This window comes from Trichechus manatus, unplaced genomic scaffold (genome assembly GCF_000243295.1).
Source record: "Trichechus manatus latirostris isolate Lorelei unplaced genomic scaffold, TriManLat1.0 scaffold00181, whole genome shotgun sequence".
NCBI lineage: Eukaryota > Metazoa > Chordata > Mammalia > Sirenia > Trichechidae > Trichechus > Trichechus manatus.
Window position 1 is genome coordinate 5074206 of NW_004444117.1, and position 18028 is coordinate 5092233.

Below are 18028 nucleotides of genomic sequence, written 5' to 3' on the forward strand. Positions count from 1 at the left end.
CGGCACTGCGGGCAGGGCATCGGGCAGGGCAGCGTGCGGGACGTGGCAGCGGCCCCGGTGCCAGGGCGCTCCCAGCAGCGTGCGATGCAGGCGCGGCAGAAGCTGTGACCGCACTCGACCGACACGGGCTCGCGGAAGAGCTCCAGACAGATAGAGCACGTCGCTTCGCCCTGTAGCTCTGCCGCCAGAGCCAGCGCCTCGGCCCCGCCGCCCGGGCCAGTCCGTGGCCCCATCGCCGCCATCCGCGCCCCCCGCGCACCCGGCTCAGGCGGCGCGGGGGAGGCCACTGGACAGGACAGTTCGCGGCTCTGAGCGCCGCGGCCCGGGCCAGACTCCTAATGCCCACTCGGAGAGGAAGGGTGGGGCTCACGAGGAGCAGGCGGAGCCGTGAGCTAAGAGCGCTCGGGGCTGGAAGCCGGGAGAGGAGCGTGCGCGCTGACGGCAGGCGGGGCAGCACAGAGCGAGGGCAGTCAAGTTCTAGAGCGCGGGTTGAGTCCCCGCTTCTGGGTCCTCCAGCCCCCGACTCGGCCCGTGACCTCCCGGCACCAAGGAACCTTCCTACAGTCGTTTCTCTCCGTCAGCCCCGCCGCGGGCCTCTCAAGGCCGCCCCAGGCTGACCCAGTCAGCCGCGGGAAACAGGCCGAGACAGGTGGGCGCACAGCCTGGCTAGGCGCCACTCCAGGCTACCGCCCGAGGCCTACCCAGCATGGCCGGGACAAGGGCCTGGTGCCCGGCCCACGGTGTCAGATTCCGCAAGTGCGGGTCTGTACCGGCCCTATGCTGAGTTAAATTTAGGGCCCAGGACCTATTCTTGCCACCCACCTGCAGCGTGGTCTTGTATCCACTTCTGTGGCTACCTTTTCCTCCACTCCTCTCCCTCTTGTTTATTCTTTATTTGTAATTTGTCTTTGAACAAGTAGTACATTTACAATCAATTTTCCCACTTTATTCGGTGTTATTCTCCACCCCTCCCCCCCCCAAAAAAATAAAAAACAAACCCAACCCTCTCTTGCCCCTCCAGCTTGTCTCCACAGCCCCTTTCCAGGGCTACCAAGATTATCTGCTTCACTCTGTCTCCTCATTACCCCTCAAGGCCACATGGGTCAGGGTTTTGCCCCTCCTCCTCGAAACAATCCTATATTAAAATGTCAGATCAGATCACGCACCTCCTTTGCTCAAAATCAGTGGCCTCCGCGATCCTACTCTGAAGATCCTTTAAAAAGTCTCACCTCACCTGTCTTCTGATACTTCCTCTTCTGTGCGTTTTAGGACCCCTGCCTCTCCCCTCACCTCACTGGCCTCCTATCCCCCTTCTTGGCCTCGTTTGCGGTTTCCTGCTCCTCTTCCTGCCCTAGCAGAGTCTTGGACCTCTACCTACATTCATTCCCTTGTGATCTCTTCTACTTTATTGGTTTGAAAGATCCTCTTCCTGCTTGTCTTAGTTATCTAGTGCTGCTATAACAGAAATACTACAAGTGGGTGGTTTTAAAGAATAGATTTATTTTCTCACAGTTAGGAGGCTAAAAGTCCGAATTCAGGGCACCAGCTCTAGGGGAAGGCTTTCTCTCCGTTGGCTCTAGGGGAAGGGGCTTCCTTGTCTCTTCAGCTTCTATTCCTTGGCTCCTTGGTGATCTTCATGTGGCATGGCATCTATCTTCCCCCATTTCTGCTTGCTCACTTGCTTGTTTAATCTCTTTTCATATCTCAAAAGAGATCTACTTAAGACACATCCTATACTAACAGTACTTCTGTGGTACAGTAGTTAAAGAGCTAGGCTGCTAACCATAAGATTGGCAGTTTGAATCCACCAACTGCTCCTTGGGAACCTTAGGGGCAGTTCTACCCTGTCCTATAGGGTTGATGTGAGTGGGAATCCACTCCACAGCAATGAGTTTCTTTTGATTTTTAACATAACAAAGACAACCCATTCCCAAATGGGATTATAACCACAGATATAGGGGTTAGAGAAGCCTTGGTAATACCGTGGTTAAGAGTGAGGCTGCTAACCAGGAGGTCAGCAGTTTAAATCCACCAGCAGATCCTTGAAAACCCTATGGTTTCCTATAGGGTTGCTATGAGTCAGAATGGACTGGTGGTCTAGGGGTTGGGATTTACAATACATATTTTTGGGGGACCAATTCAATCCATAACAAATTCAATCTGTAACACTATTTGCTGAGGAATCCACAGTACACACCCCCAGTCTAGGTCCTTCTAGATGCCTGGCTCCCACATCCAACTCCCACACAGCATCTCCACCTGCATATTCTAAGAAGTGTCACACGTTCACTGTGTCCAAAACTGAACTTCTGATCTGCCCCTACCTGCTCCTCTCACAGCCTTCCCCACCACCGACCCATTTAACAACAACTCTATCCCTCCAGGTGCTAAGGCAGGCGTCTCATCCGTGACTCCTCTTTTGCTCACACTCCACGCACAGTCCTCAGCATGTCCTCAGTCTCTCACCTCTCACCCCCTCCATTACATCATCTCAGATGATTGCAAGAGTTCTCTCCCCTACTGCCCAGATCTCCTGCCCTTTCTTCTCCACCCAGCAGCCAGGACAATCTCGTTAAAATGTTGTGTCAGATAATGGCTCTCCTCCACTCAAAACCCTCCAGTGTCTCCTACCTCCTTCAGAGTAAAAACTGAAGTTCTTACAATAGCCTAAAAGCCCTATCCATTCTGCTTCCACACCTCCTACACCCACGACTGTGCGCTCATGTGCTACTACTCCGCCCGGTTCATTACACCCCAGCCACTTGGCCCTTCTTCCTATTCCTGCAACGTGGCAGAAAGACTCCTACCTTCAGGGTCTTTACACGGCTGTTCTCTTTGCTTAGCCCTCTCTTCCCGCAGATAACAGCACAGCTCACTTGTCACCTCATTCGAGCTTTGGCTAAAATGTCTTCGTTTCAATGAAGCCTGCCCTGACATCACTGTTTAAAATCTCGGCCTTACCACGCTCCCTTCCTCTTCGCTGACCCCATTTTCTCTCTAGCATTCTATTGCCTCCGGAATGCGAACTCTAAGAGAGAATGGACTGTACTGGTGTTGTCCACGGCTGAACCCCCAGTTACTAGAGCAGTTCTTGGCACATAGTAGGCGCTCAGTAAACTTTTCTTTAATTGGATAGATTTAAACCTGATTTAAAATTCAGACGATATAGAGTGACTCACAGTAAAAAGTCCGCCTATCGCTTACGCCCAGTTCGCTCCCCATCTCAAGCAATCAACTTTCAACACAGTTCTAGGATATTTTATGCAAATATATATTTTACTGTCACCTCATTTTAAAAAAGAAACGTAGGATCCAGCATCCGTACTTTCCTTTTTCGGGTCACAGTTCATCGTGGGCATCGTACCTGATGACTTTTCTTCTTTTTCCACCGCTGTCCCCAGGTGCTTATCCCGTCCCGGTCTTCTCCCGGGGCATCCCTCAATCGAGATCCGCTCGCCCTGAGTCAGAGGAGTCAGACCTTGAAACAGCCTGCAAATAATACATTTACAGTCAATATTCTTTCCAACATCTACGCCCTGTGGTTTGCGATAGTCAAGAGAGAAATGGAAGAAGCAGTTCTGCGGAGAGGGGATGTAGCTCAGTGGTAGAGCGCATGCTTTGCATGTATGAGGCCCCGGGTTCGATCCCCGGCATCTCCACTGCTAGCGTCCGCTAGTGTTTTCTTTTCTCGCCTCTAACCTTTGGAGCGCAGGACGCACGCGCAGCGCCCGGGGAAAATGCCAGAGGGTGCAGTTTGCTCAGGTAGGAGAGGGTCCACAGGGTCCCCCGCCATCCTCCGAGCCCTGGGCACCGCCGTTAGACCCCGAATTAAGAATCTGTAAGGGTGAATACACCAGTGACACGAGGTTGCGTGCGTTTTCCTTTCTCCTCTTTTCACCCGTGCGCTTTCCGCGGATGGAAAAGAGCTGTTTTTGACAGGGTAGAACAAGCAGGAGACCGCAGAAGTGAGAGGGACTCTCACGCACTGACGGCAGAATTTGCATTTCTCGGGCCGCCAGGGTCCTTTATGGCTTGATTGTACTCCAATTCATAAACCCACTTTCAATCCTCTAAATGGAGACAAAGCCAGTTTAAGGTTAAATTAATAAATTTAAAACTTCCTTCCACACCGCCCGGCTAGCTCAGTCGGTAGAGCATGAGACTCTTAATCTCAGGGTCGTGGGTTCGAGCCCCACGTTGGGCGTGAGTGTTTTACTTAATTCGTTTATTTCTTTTAATGCAACAATTTGTTGGCCGACAAATACCAGCTCCAAGGTGATAATTTTAACATCTTTTGAGTAGGTAATACATTATATGGTTCGAAAATGGGATCATATATAAAGGTATTCAGTGACAAGCAGGTAACTTTCAACCTTACTCCATAGGTAATAACTTTTGTATCTTCGTATATATTCTAACAGTTTTTTTTTTTTGATGTAAATATATATTTATTTTCCTCTGGTTTACACACAAAGAAAGGTACTTACAACTGTTGTATTTTGGAAATCTTTCCATCTCAGTATATAGAAAAAGTTCTCAATCTTCTTTGCAGCTGCATAATAATCCGCTATAGATGAATGGTAGTTTATTTAACACATCCCCTACTGATGGACGTTTGCATTGTTTCCAATCTTCTGTTATTACAATCAATGCTTCAGTTTGTAGGCATGTAGTGTTTGTCATTTTACACTTTTGCATTTAAATATCTGTGGGGAAAACCTCAGAAGAGAGAATACTGGAACAAAGGGTATATGTGTTTGTGATTTTATAGAAATGGGCAAATCATTCCTCTGTGGGTCGGAGGGGTTGATATTCCCTCCCTCCAATCCATGTATGAGAGCGCCTGTTTCTCTACAGCCTTGGGGGCAATGGGTTGCTTTAACCACAAATCTAAACATGTGACTTCTCCCCTTAAAATTGTCAGCGTCTCTCACTGTCTGTCCTACAGGATAATAACCATTGCCGGGCCTACAGGGCACCACTCAGCAGGGAGAGGGACCCTCTTTTTGCTCCTCACAGGGATATACTCAAGTAAGAGTATGAAGGTCACAGTGTCACTCTCGTTTATGGTTTCTAATCCAATCCTATACAACAGTATTATTTATTCTCTTTTCAGGCCTGTTTCTGTGGAGGCTATCATGTTCTCTTTGCTTGCAAAGCCAGGACATCATTGGAAAGGCCTTCTGATTTAGGAGTTAGAATTGGAGCCATTATTCCCTGTCCTTGAGAATAAGGAATGTGACTCAGCTGCAACTGGACTCACAAGGACACATCAACTGGGCTCTGAGGTATAAAAACAATAGATAGGACAATCTTGAAAAACATTTTTTAGGGAACCTTTCATATAAACAGGAGCTCTGGTGGTGTAGTGGTTAGGAGCTTGGCTGCTAACCAAAGGTCAGTGGTTGGAATCCACCACCTGCTCCTTGGAAACCCTATGGGACGGTTCTACTCTGTCCTGTAGGCTTGTTATGAGTTGGAATCAACTCGACCACAACAGGTTTGGTTTGGTTTTTTGTTTCACATAAACAAATACTTAGAGCACAAAAGACCCACATATTTTCCAGTCTTATCTTCTTCTGTTAGCATTTAGTAAATATAAGATTTGTTGGACCAATGAAGACCCTCCTGACTGTCATTACTGAAACCTGTACCAACGATTATTAAGAAAGACAATTAATAATGTAGAATCACGGTAATTTAGCAGTTTTTAGCCAATCTGTGAAAAGGTGAAACTTTTAATGATTTTACCCATTTGTAATGTCAATATATATTAATGATTCAGTAACATTCCTTGGACTTGGGCAGACATAGCTCTGGCAGCATGCTTATCTATTTCTCACTTTTGCCCCTTTGAACATATGCCAAATAAAATCTTTTTTCTTACTTTACTATAACTTTGTGGTGATTTTATCCTAGGACACTTCTCTGTTATTTGTTATTCTGCAAATGTCTCCCTTGGGCAGGAAGAATTCCGCATTAGATATAAGAAATTAAATGTGTATGTGATTTTCTTTTTGATCTTAGTGTCATATGGGGTATATATAAATTATTAGATTATGCATGTATTTTGTGATGTAGTCTACAATAATGACTGAATATAGTTTATATGTAAATTATTAACCAACAAAGTACTTAAATATTTTCATTTAAAAACCTCATTTGAAACAGAAAATTATCTTCAGGTTTAATATATTCATGGATATATACCTAACTATGAGTTGGAATCGACTCGACGGCAGCAGGTTTGGGTTTTTTTGTTTGTTTTGTATTTTGGTTTACTCTAAGAGCGGAGCCCTGGTGCTTAGTGGTTAAGAGCTGCTAAGCAAAAGGTCGGCAGTTCAAATCCACCAGCCGCTCCCTGGAAACCCTGTGGGGCAGTTCTATTCTCGCTATGAGACTCGAAGGCAGCGAGTCCCTGGATGTAAAAGTTAAGCGTTAGCCGAAAGATTGATGGTTTAAACCCACCCAGAGGCGCCAGTCCTAGTGATTTGCTTCCGAAACTTCACAACCTTGAAAACTCTATGAAGCAGTTCTACCCTGCACACATAGGGTCACTGTAAGTCAAAATCAACCTGACGGCAACTAACAGTAACAAAGTCAAGAATATTTCCCTTTACTGGGCTTGGAATATGAATTCTGGGTAAGCAAGAAGACAAAATATCACCAGAGCAACCTAACTCTGGAGTACTTCCTACAAAAAGAAGAGTGGCCAGAAAGATGACCCAGAATGACCTGCTCCTCCATCCTGTGTCAGAACCAACTGGAATGGGTATTTTAAGAAACTCTCCTTGCTATCACAGTCATTTGAGATGTTTAATGTCTAAAGGCACGCGAGAGGCTTTTAAAAATAGAAAGAATACAAACAACTCCTTGTTTTGTGATTAATATTCAATTTATAAGTTGTAAACGTTAAAGCCTAGTTTTTCTCAAGGTTTTAAACTCGACTTAACAAATATAATTTTTTTATAAAGCTAGCAATTTTTGAAACAACAGAAACAATCTCACTGGTTCCTTCATGAATTAAGGTTATCAGATTGAGTCATCCTGAACATCTAAGCCCTGTTATCTACTCAACTGGTGACATTCTCTTAACATTTTAAATTACAATTACAAACTTTATATATTGGAACCCTCATTTAATAGACCAAGAAACAGAGGTGCTGAGAGATTAGGTTACACAGCTAGGAAGTGGAAAGCTGGTATCTGAACCTGGTCTGCTGGTATAAACACCCTGCCTTAATCACTAACCCAAAGCACTTTTAGAGGTCCTGGTTGTATCATTTATTTGCAATGTTGTGAGTGAAGCTGGATTCATTCATCTGTCCTTAAAGGCTCTGCATTGAAGAGGTCCTACTGTGCATCTCATTAGCCTGGGAGTGCTCTTAGAATTCAGATCAGGTCTCCTCCATTCATTTTTCAATCCATTTGCAACACAGAATCTACAAATGGTGTTGTGAATGCAGGCATCAGAATGCAGAGTCAAGGAAATATAGCTGTGGCTCCTAACCTTCTTGACCCCCTGGCCTTCCCTCTGTCCTTGAACCCCTCAAGTTCTCTCCTGCCTTGAGGCCTTTAAACCCTCTGTTCTCTCTCTTGAAGGCCTCTTCCACAAGATCTTTGGAAGGCTGATTCTTCCTTAAATTCATGACTCATCTCAATGTCACCTCCTCTGGTACGTCTTTCCTGTTCTATCTCTTTAGTGCTGTCCTCTGTTTGCCTGCCACTGTCTGTCAGATCACCCTTACTCTTTTTCTTGTAGTCCTTATCACTCTCCCAGGTAATTTCTGTATCTGTTTACTTCTTTGTTATTTAAATTCTTTTGCTACCAAAGTTTTTATTTTCTTTTTTAAGTTTTTTTTATGGCATGTGTTTTCAGTATTAGAATACGTGCTTACTAATTGAGTGTGTTTAAATTTTTGCTTAGTATTATGGATTTTAGTAAATATGATCTGGTAATATAAGCCACCAATAAGGCACATGGCACTCTGGCACCACCGATCTGTAGTATGACAATATACTAATAAGAACTAAACAGACAATGTATTGTGGGCACCTTCCCATCGGGTTACATGAGGAACCTCTGGTTTTCTAAATATAACACATAAAAAACAAAACAAACCCATCAGGGCTCCCTAACTATCACACAGGGAAGTCATAATTATGGTTACAAGCTTTAACTCACAGAAATAAAGGGGGAAAAGGCAAAAGTTTATAAAACTGACACATCCAGGAAGCATCACCTAATAGAACGCTCAACCTACACAACAGTGAGGCTCCAGCTCTGGTCTGTTGAGCTTCACGCATTTCGAAAGTGACCTACCTTGACATTAAATGCATTAGAACCGGAGTAACATACTACCTACAAAGTCTAGAGGCATAAAAAGTGGCTGGTATACCACTGAACCAGAGTTAAATTAGAGTTAAATTACCTATCAGAAGGTAAGCTGAGGAGGGCAGGAACCTGGCCTGTCTTTTTCATTACAAAGCAAATGAATAAATGAAGTTTTAATGTAATAGTGACCACTCCATACATAGGCTTCTTGCAAGGATGCAGTGAGTTAATGTATGCCCAGCACCTAGAATACTGCCCATTCCATAGTTAGGGTCCAATTCATGTGATTTATAGTTATTAATATTTCCTAAACCTTAAATGTGAAAACTTTTGAACAATATTATTAATATCACACCCAAGTAAAATTTTGCTGAAGATCATTCAAAAGCAGTTGCAGCAGTACATTAACATGGGATTGCCAGAAATTCAAGCTGGATTTAGAAGAGGACATGAACAAGGGATATCATTGCTAATATCAGATGGATACTGGCTGAAAGCAGAGAATACCAGAAAGATGTTTACCTGTGTTTTATTGACTATGCAAAGGCATTCAACTATGTGAATCATAACAAATTATGGATAACATTTCAAAGAATGGAAATTCCAAAACACTTAATTGTGCTCATGAGGAACCTGTACATAGACCAAGAGGCAGTCGTTCAAACAGATCAGGGGTATTCTGTGTGGTTTAAAGTAAGGAAAGGTGTGCATTGGGATTGTATCCTTTCACCATACTTACTCAATCTTTATGCTGAGCAAACAACCTTGCTTCCTGAAAGTAAAGAGGACTTGAAGCATTTACTGATGAAGATCAGAGACTACAGTCTTCAGTATAGATTACAGTTTAACATAAAGAAAACAAAAATCCTCACAACTGGACCACCAATAAGCAACATCATGATAAGCGGAGAAAAGATTGAAGTCATCAAGGATTTCATTTTACTTGGATCCACAATCAACACTCATGGAAGCAGCAGTCAAGAAATCAAACGACATATTGCATTGGGCAAATCTGCTGCAAAAGAACTCTTTAAAGTGTTGAAAAACAAAGATGTCACTCTGAGGACTAAGGTGCGCCTGACCCAAGCCATGATGTTTTCAATTGCCTCATATGCATGCAAAAGCTGGACAGTGAATAGGAAGACGGAAGATTTGACACTTTTGAATTGTGGTGTTGGCGAAGTATATTGAACATACCATGGACCACCAAAAGAACGAACAAGTCTGTCTTGAAAGAAGTACAGCCAGAATGCTTCTTAGAAGCGAGGATGACAAGACTTCCTCTCACGTACTTTGGACATGTTATCAGGAAGGAGTAGTCCCTGGAGAAGGACATCATGCTTGGTAAAGTAGAGGTCATCGAAAAAGAGGAAGACCCTCAAAGAAATGGATTGACACAGTGACTGCAACAATGGGCTCAAGTGTGACAACGATTGTGAGGATGGTGCAGGATTGGGCAGTGTTTCGTTCTGTTGTACATATGGTCGCTGTGGGTTGGAATGGACTCAGTGGCACCTAACAACAGCAACAAACCTCAAATTGCTACAGAGTAACAGAATAATCAGAGGGAATGGGAGATGGTCAATGAAGTGACTACAGACTGATAGTTCATGAGATCTATGAGGATTATAAAGAAAAAGTGAGTGGGGTGGGTAGTGGGAGGAGGTAAAGATAAAACAGGAATGATGGAAGGGTGATAACTGTTGAATATGAGTAATGGGTACTTGGGGGTTCATTGAATCATTTTCTCTACTTCAAATTTTCTAATACTTTTTTTTAAATAAAGGAAAAGAAATACAATTACTTTTGAGTGAGGTTAAACATTTAGGTAGATAAATTTGGAGAGAAAAGATATTCAGGTTTATTTGAAAAAAAATGTAAAGACCTAGCGAAGCTACAACTGAATGGAACCATCAATGTGAAGTCATGTCCTTTATTCTATTCCCCTTCTAGTTCTGTCTCTAAAGTACCCAGAAGTGGGGGAGTTAGATGCCACAAGGGACCTTTGTATCCATACACTGCCCTGATAACCAGATTTAGCTCTATTCCTTTACTCTCCATTATAAAGAACCCGAGCTTCCTGAACATTCCCTGCATCTTAGTTAGTGCTGGGAAATTATAGATCAGTGTGAAGTGTGTGTTACTGCCAGGAAACAAGGATGTTTTCAAATGTCAGGGCAATACTGAAAGGACAAAGGGGCCAGTATAAAGGGGCTCCACTAAATTTAAGCATCAAAAAGAGAATCATAATTAGTTAATTGAAACAAGATGAATCTAGAAAAGCTGTGAGGCCATAATGACAAGTTAGCATTACGTGTAACTCAAAAGAAATATGACTTAAATGAGGCAGCTTCCTGTAGATGTTGTTACCCAGTTGAAGTTGGTTTGTTAGCGTTAATTGTGTTGCTTTGGACTTGTTTACTGTTTCCACAAGAAGACAGATGAGAACTGTCTTTTGTTAGCTGAGGCACTGGCCAAAATCCCCCTTGAGAAGAGTGACAGACGACCCAGTGATGGTTATGGACTGAATTGTGTCCTCCAAAAAGATATGTTGTAAATCCTAACTTGTGCCTGTGGTTTTAATGGGGGCGGGATTAGGTTATGTTAATGAGGATTAGGTTATGTTTGTTATGTTAATGAGGTAGGATTAAGGTATATCTTGAGTCAGTATCTTTTGAGATATGAAAGAGATTAAACTAGCAAGCTAAGAAGTAGAGACGGGGGAAGAGAGATGCCAACTCACACGAAGATTGCCCAGGAGAAAAGCTCAGAAGAGAGAAGGACCTTCCTCGAGAGCCAGCCAACAGAGATAGACAGCCTTCCCCTAGAGCTGGACCCTGAATCCGGACTTCTAGCCTCCTAAACTATGAGAAAATAAATTTCTGTTTGTTAAAACTATCCACTTCTACTTTTGTTATAGCAGCATTAGATAACTAAGACAGCCTCCCAGAGTCTGGGGCAGCCAAGAAGGTCAGCTTGGAGGGTGTGCAGAAGACACTTCTGTAGTCCAGAGTCTGGCGTGGGGAGTGGGAGTATGTGCCCACTCACCTCAAGTCAGCCAGTAAAACATCTGAAAGAAAAAAAAAAACAAAAATAAATTGGGTCAGCAGGTGGACTCTGGGAGAATTCTCCCAACTCAGGTCCAGAATCCTATACCATTCCCCTCACCTCCTTGAGTCTGTAAGTTCCATGGCTGGGGCCCGGAAGGGCACTCTGTCTTCCTGGTTGGTGAGTACATCCATAAACTGTGGGAAGCAATACAAGTAAATGGATCCCTGGTGATGCAGTGATTAAGAGTTCTGGCTCCTTGTTCCACCTGCTGCTCCTTAGTAAACCCTGTGTGGGGCAGATCTACTCTCTTCTACAGGGTCACTGTGAGTTGGAATCGACTTGATGGCAATTGGTTTCATACAAGTAAGTGGAGCCCTGGTGGTGCAGTGGTTAAGAGCTTGGCTGCTAACTAAAAAACGGGCAGTTTGAACCCACCAGCTGTTCTTTGGAAACCCTATGGGGCAGTTCTACTCTGTCCTATAGGGTCGCTATGAGTTGGAATTGACCCCATGGCCACAGCAATGGGTTTAGTTTTTTTGGTTTTTATACAAATAAGTATGATAGATCAATGATAAATGGGAATAGTACTGATTTCTTTTGTAAATTATGCTAGTACATAAACCAATTGGTCATCACTGGACTATTTTTGGCTGTGCTTTGTCTACATTTAAGATGTATAAAAATTAAAGAGAATTTGATTTAGTACTTTGATAAATTTTATTTATTTGACTTTCGAGATTAGTGGAAGTGATGGAAAAGAAGTTGCTTGTCACGTGTTTTTGCCGCTTCCGTTGTCTGAAAGCGTGAACCCGATTTTCCATGCGTAGAAACAGGCTGCGCTGCAGGAGTACAGAATGCATAGGTCTTTGCTGAAATCTTTCCGGCCAGGAGTTCTGAACCGGGGGTCCCAGGGCGGCTCAGGCTGCCCCCTGAAGTCTTCAAGGCCTTTTCCCCTTAATCACGAAGAGGCCGCCTCTGAAGCCGGCCTCCCAACACACGTGCCCTGTCCCACTGGCCCAAGGCAGGGCGCTGCAAGTGAGGGCAGGTGAAGAGGTGGGCTGAAGGTCCTGATGACTCACCAGACAGTTGGGAGGGAGGGCTGTAGGGCAGACACGAGGTGAGACTGCCCTCGGGTGGGAGGAGCTTAAGGCGCAGACCGGAGGGGCACAGGTGGCCCCAATTGACAGGTGGGTGGTGGAGGCGGGAGGCTGGAAGTGAAACATGTCAGGGAAGAAAAACATAGCCTCGCTTACTGTGGTTTCCTTAGTGTGGTGGTTGTCACGATCGCCATCGACGCCATGAGGGAACATCCAGGTGAGAGTTATTACCGATGGGGCTTTCCTTAGTCCTCCCTAGCTAGAGTCTCCTCTCTACCCAGTCACTAGCACTCTGCTGACCAGAGCGAACGCTACTTTCTCGGCTGTTTTCCATTTGAATTTTCATGGTGCCCTGTTCCTTTTCCCCTTCAATCCTTTTCATTTCATTTGTCATTGCGTGACATTTCTGCTTTCCGGTGCCTGTGGCTATATTTGATCTGTCAAGGTTCTAAGTTCTTTGAAGGCAAGCTGTAATCACATACACCTTCTTTGCACCCATAGTCGGACGCCTGGGATATACTGGTTGAAGTGAACTGGCACCGATTATAAAAGACAGGAGTAGGGATAAAAATATGTTAACATATGTGTATACACGTATTTACATACATTCCAACATCGAGACTAAACTAAAATATCCCCGGTAATTAAAAAAACTATGGTAGCATATGTATATACTTATTTGCATACATTCCAACATCAAGAGACTAAAATATCTCCGGTAATAGAAAAAAAAAAAAAGGGTTATTTTGTTTCCGCCCGGTTTCGAACCGGGGACCTTTCGCGTGTTAGGCGAACGTGATAACCACTACACTACGGAAACTGACATCAACCTCCTCTTCTGTAAGCTGCATAGGACTTATACTCACCGCCCAGCTGTCTCCTGGCCCTAGTTGTTGGCAGTGGGTTTTTGGAACCAAGCCATTCCGAAATTTAGCGCCCAAGCCATCTCGAAATTTAGGGTCAATATTTGTCAGTCGCGTCCAGCAATTTAAAAAAACAAAGGAACAAATGAAACCAGCGGGCCTCGCAGGAGGGAAGGTAAACGCGGCGTCAGAGGCTTCAAACTCCTCTGTTGTTCTCTCTTCCAGGAAGATCGCCCCAGGGTTTACATTGTCACATAATTTGTCCTCCATTGGCAGTAACTATCTCAAGGATTTTAAAAATAAAATGTAAATGTATTCAAAGTACTGTATACAAGATGTGAATATATTTTCGTCAAAATGTAATTAAAGTAAAGTATTTGGGCAAAACGAAATGTCGAAGTTTAAATTGTTTGAACATCAGTTTGTTCAGATTCGTAAATTCCAAGATAAGGTCATAGTAACAGTAACTCCCCAGAGATTCGTGTGCTCTGACTATACTAGCAACTCTGTCTAGTTTACAAACTCTAATTAATCTTTGCCCAGACCACCTTCCTAGGGCATCATATTAAACCTCCCCCCACCCCAACCCGGCCCACAAACCTGATAAGTGATCCTCTCCATTGCCCCCCTTGGGCACATTTCTGAGACTGTTAAGGTGATGCTCTTCTCCCTTGCTCAGCAAATTCAACAAATCAGCTTTATTTATTTATGACCAACAGAATTCTCTTGTGGTCTGGTGTGTATGTGGTGGCGACTTTTACAGCTGGAAAACAGAAAACAGGCGGAATTTGCAGAACAAAGGAAACAGCATAAACGAACAAATGTCTATTGAAGTTAAGGAAGAATTTCGTGACTAGGTCGGTAAACTGAGAATGTTCACGCCTGGGTGTTTCAAAATAAAGAAAAATTTCACAACTGCGGGAGGAACGTGGAGGTTCAATGTATGTAGCAACATTTCACAGAAGATTAACTCTTAAAATAGAGAGCGTAAAGAGAATATGCTACAGATGAGGATCTCAGAGCATGTTTTCCCTGATTGAAAATTGAAATTCGGCGAAGGCCGTGAAAGCGCCGAGTCCTAATCTCTAAATCATCTAGTAATGTGGTCTCGACTCCTACTGCTAGGGCTTTGATATTCAAGAATATCTCCTAGGGCCGCCCTAGGGTCCGGCCCCCATTTCCCCAGTCTTGGGAAGTCACACCCCCTGGCCGCGGATCCACGACCCTTCTTTTCCTTCGGAGCTATTCCCCAATACCCGGGAGGATCTAGTAAACAGAAGTCGCCTTACACTTGTTGAACGTGGATGGAAGAATGGATACATAGACGGCAGCAGGCGGAGCCGTGACCCGAGGTGTAGGGCCCCAAGAGTTTGTCGGCTGGTACCCACCAGTTACTCATTCCCAACGGTCAGCGAAAGCCCTATGGCTGTGGGTTTTCCAACTCGAAATCTTCTAGTCAGTACCTGGGCAACCTCTTGTCTGGCCAAGCTTCCGCTTCCACCGCCAGTCCGCGATGCCAACGCCCACTCAGTCTCCCTCCGACTCTTTGGCACAAAAATTCCTTAACTATCTTCGTTTTCCAAAAGAGCGTACACGCCCAATGTAGGGCTCGAACCTACGATTTCGAGAGTTGCACGCCCTACCATCTCAGGTAGCCAGGTCGCAGCCCTATTTTTTCGGCCTCGGGAGATCAGGATACACACGCAGGCTTGCGGACTCGCTTCAAAGTGTTTTGCAGAATTAATTGCACAAGAATTTATGGAGCGCTTACCGTGCGTGCCTGGCTCTGTCCTAGGCACGAGGGTCCGGGGATCCGAAGCCTACAGCCCTTACCCGGAAGAGGTGGCGGCGCAGACTTCCGGAGGCAAGAGTAGGGGATTCGCTAAAGAGTGGGAACTGAATTCCCATTGAGAACATTTATGAATAGCCTGCTGTGAGCCTAGCTCTGCTATGGTACCGCTTTGCTGTTTCCCTGAAACACAGACTAGATACACACACCGATCTGTGCATGCCTCTATGTGACAGCGCCCTCCTCTTCTCGAGCCGCAGAAGAGGTTGAACAGGTGGCCGTCGAAATGAAAAACATACCATACAGATGTTTCCGCCCGGTTTCGAACCGGGGACCTTTCGCGTGTGAGGCGAACGTGATAACCACTACACTACGGAAACCGCTTTGGTAACGTTTTCTGAGTACAAGCCTCAAGCTGAGCAAACTAAATATGGCAGAGAATGGCAGCTGTAAGCCCGGCTGGAATTCGCAGAAACGCGCTGCACTGGTTGGCTGAGAAGTGTTCAGGTCCTGTGGCTTGATTTCTCTCGGCGCAGAAGCCAGTGCGTCCTGGGCCTGCGCCCGCTCAGCCCCACCTCTGCGCGCGCTCTGCGAACCTCCGGGTTCCTGGCTTTGGCGCGTTGGGTCAGCCCCTCAGAGTCGCCGGACCACTCCCTTCGGAAGCTCCCGTTCTTCTGGAGTTCCGTATGAGGCGAGAAGTGTCTCGATAGCAGGGCAAGCTCTGGATGACCAGCGTCTGGCACTCACTGGGAATTCTGCACATACATTACCCATCGCCATCCAGTACATTCCCACTTATAGCGACCCCATAGGACAGAGTAGAACTGCCCTATAGGGTTTCCAAGGCTGTAAGCTTTTCGGGAAGCAGTCCTGGTGGCGCAGTGGTTAAGCGCTCGACTGCTAACCAGAGATTCAAACCAACCAGCAGCTTAGTGGGAAAAAGATGTGGCAGTGCGCTTCTGTAAAGATTACAGCTTTGGAAACCCTATAGGGCAGTTCTACTCTGTCCTATAGGGTGGACGCCAATATACATATACATATATTTTTTAAAATCTTTATCGAAGGGAATTGCCACATCTTTCTGTGGCAGAGCCGAACTTTCGGTTAGCAGCTGAGCACTTAACCACTGCACCACCAGGGCTCCTTGAACATACATTATGGTCAGTAACTTGGCTCGAAGTTTTGTTGTTGCTGTAATTAAACGAGACGTTTGAACAAAGCATCTAGAACTATTGCTATCGAACAATGAATCCATTTGGCAGAGATGCTCTGGGTACCGCAGCGGCATCTTTACGTTACACTACAGTTCCACAGCCTGGACAGAACTGCCTCAAGTAAAATCAGTTTCACAAACCCAGTCCGAGGTCCTGTTCCTAGACTGGGGCACCATGAGACAAACCTTGAGGCATTCCATCAGCAGAGCATGTGTGGTGCACAGTTCAGAAAGTATTCGTTGAATTAATCGACGGCATTTAGAAAGTTTTATTTTTTTAAGGTAATACATTCGCTTGGTTCAAAACTCAAAGGATACAGAAAGATATAGAGAAAAGTGTCTTTCCTACTCCTGACCCTCAGCCACTCCGTTGCCTTCCCAGAGGAACACTGCTGCTAGTATCTTTCCAGAGATGTCAATGAAAATGATGAGTAATGGGTAGCTTATGTATCTCGCTTACTATGTGTTTAGCACTGTTCTTGTCAGTTTACATGATATTTGCTCTAATTCTCACAAACCCCTGAGATAGGTACTATGATCCTCATTTTGTATGAGTAAACTGAGGCACAGGAATGTGGAAATATCAAACACATCTTTGTAACATCTTCCTCCCTCTTTTTTACAGACGGCGACATACTCTACACACTGTGCAGTAAGTCCCCGGGTTATCAATGTCAGACTTACAGACAACTCCTACTTGCCCTTTAACGTTACCTAAATTTGTCCTCACTTTTAAATGATTGAACCAACCACCACTCACAACAAATTCTTCATGACTATCACCTTCACCTGCTACACATGCAGCTTTTAAATCACTGAAAAGACGTCGGGCCTTTTCTTGCACTGAAGTAAGGCTAAATAAAAAACGTATGCATCTGTTCCAACTTACCTACAAATGACTTAAAAGACACACTTAGGAACAGATCTTGTTCGTAACCCGGGTACTGCCTGTACCTCGCTTTTTTCACTTAATAAATCTCGAAGATGGATTCACATTTTACAGATACTGTTCCATTGTGTGGATGTACCAAAAAAAAAACCCCTTTGTTGTAAAGTCAATTACGATTCAGAGTGACCCTATAGTGCAGAGTAAAACTGCCCCACAGGATTTCCAAGGAGCAGCTAGTGAATTTGAACTGCTGACCTTTTGTTCAGCAGCCAAGCTCTTAACCACTGCGCCTCCGGGGCTCCTTGTGTGAATGAAGATTTGTCACCACTCCTTTACCGATGGGAGTTAGGAAGTTCACCTACAGGAGGCTACAGTGACCAGGCAACAACCTCTAAAACGGGCATGGAAGATGCTGACAAAATCGTTTTGATTCTCCAAGAATCCAGATTTCTGGGTTCACGGAACTGGGGTGACCCACCCAGGCCATCTGTCCTTAGGTATTCTTTTAAACTTTGAAAGAACTGGTTTCCTGGAGTCATCTTCAGGTCAAACAATAGCTTAGTAAGCTGCTTAGCAGAATTGGCCTTAGGCATTGTGCAGCCAACTTCGAAAAGCATAAACTCCGGGTTTGGCTAAAGATCGTTTTAGGATATGTGGCATGTCCTTGGTGATTGTTTCTGTAACCTGCCCTGTGCTTTGATGTTATCTCTTGATAAATTAACGTAACAATGACCTTTATAACCCGCTTTCACAGTCCCCTCTTTGGAGAGCGTTCCCAACATGTTCGGGTG

At 44.8% G+C, this 18028-nt stretch overlaps 1 protein-coding gene and 4 non-coding genes across 5 annotated transcripts in view; 2 read left to right on the forward strand and 3 right to left on the reverse strand.

Moving 5' to 3' along the window:
- Positions 1 to 260, reverse strand: part of TRIM7 (tripartite motif containing 7) — a 16056-nt gene extending 15796 nt beyond the window's left edge. The window contains exon 1 of the mRNA XM_023741460.1: positions 1 to 260. This exon is cut by the window's left edge and continues 322 nt beyond it. Within this exon, the coding sequence (XP_023597228.1) occupies positions 1 to 242 (242 nt within the window). The 5' untranslated portion in view covers positions 243 to 260.
- Positions 261 to 3587: 3327 nt separating this feature from the next.
- TRNAA-UGC (transfer RNA alanine (anticodon UGC)) lies at positions 3588 to 3659 on the forward strand. The gene has a single exon. It is a non-coding gene; the product is annotated as a tRNA-Ala (tRNA).
- A 472-nt stretch (positions 3660 to 4131) lies between these two features.
- On the forward strand, positions 4132 to 4204 carry TRNAK-CUU (transfer RNA lysine (anticodon CUU)). Its single transcript has one exon. It is a non-coding gene; the product is annotated as a tRNA-Lys (tRNA).
- A 9026-nt stretch (positions 4205 to 13230) lies between these two features.
- Positions 13231 to 13303, reverse strand: TRNAV-AAC (transfer RNA valine (anticodon AAC)). Its single transcript has one exon. It is a non-coding gene; the product is annotated as a tRNA-Val (tRNA).
- A 2139-nt stretch (positions 13304 to 15442) lies between these two features.
- Positions 15443 to 15515, reverse strand: TRNAV-CAC (transfer RNA valine (anticodon CAC)). Its single transcript has one exon. It is a non-coding gene; the product is annotated as a tRNA-Val (tRNA).
- Between the last annotated feature and the right edge of the window lie 2513 nt (positions 15516 to 18028).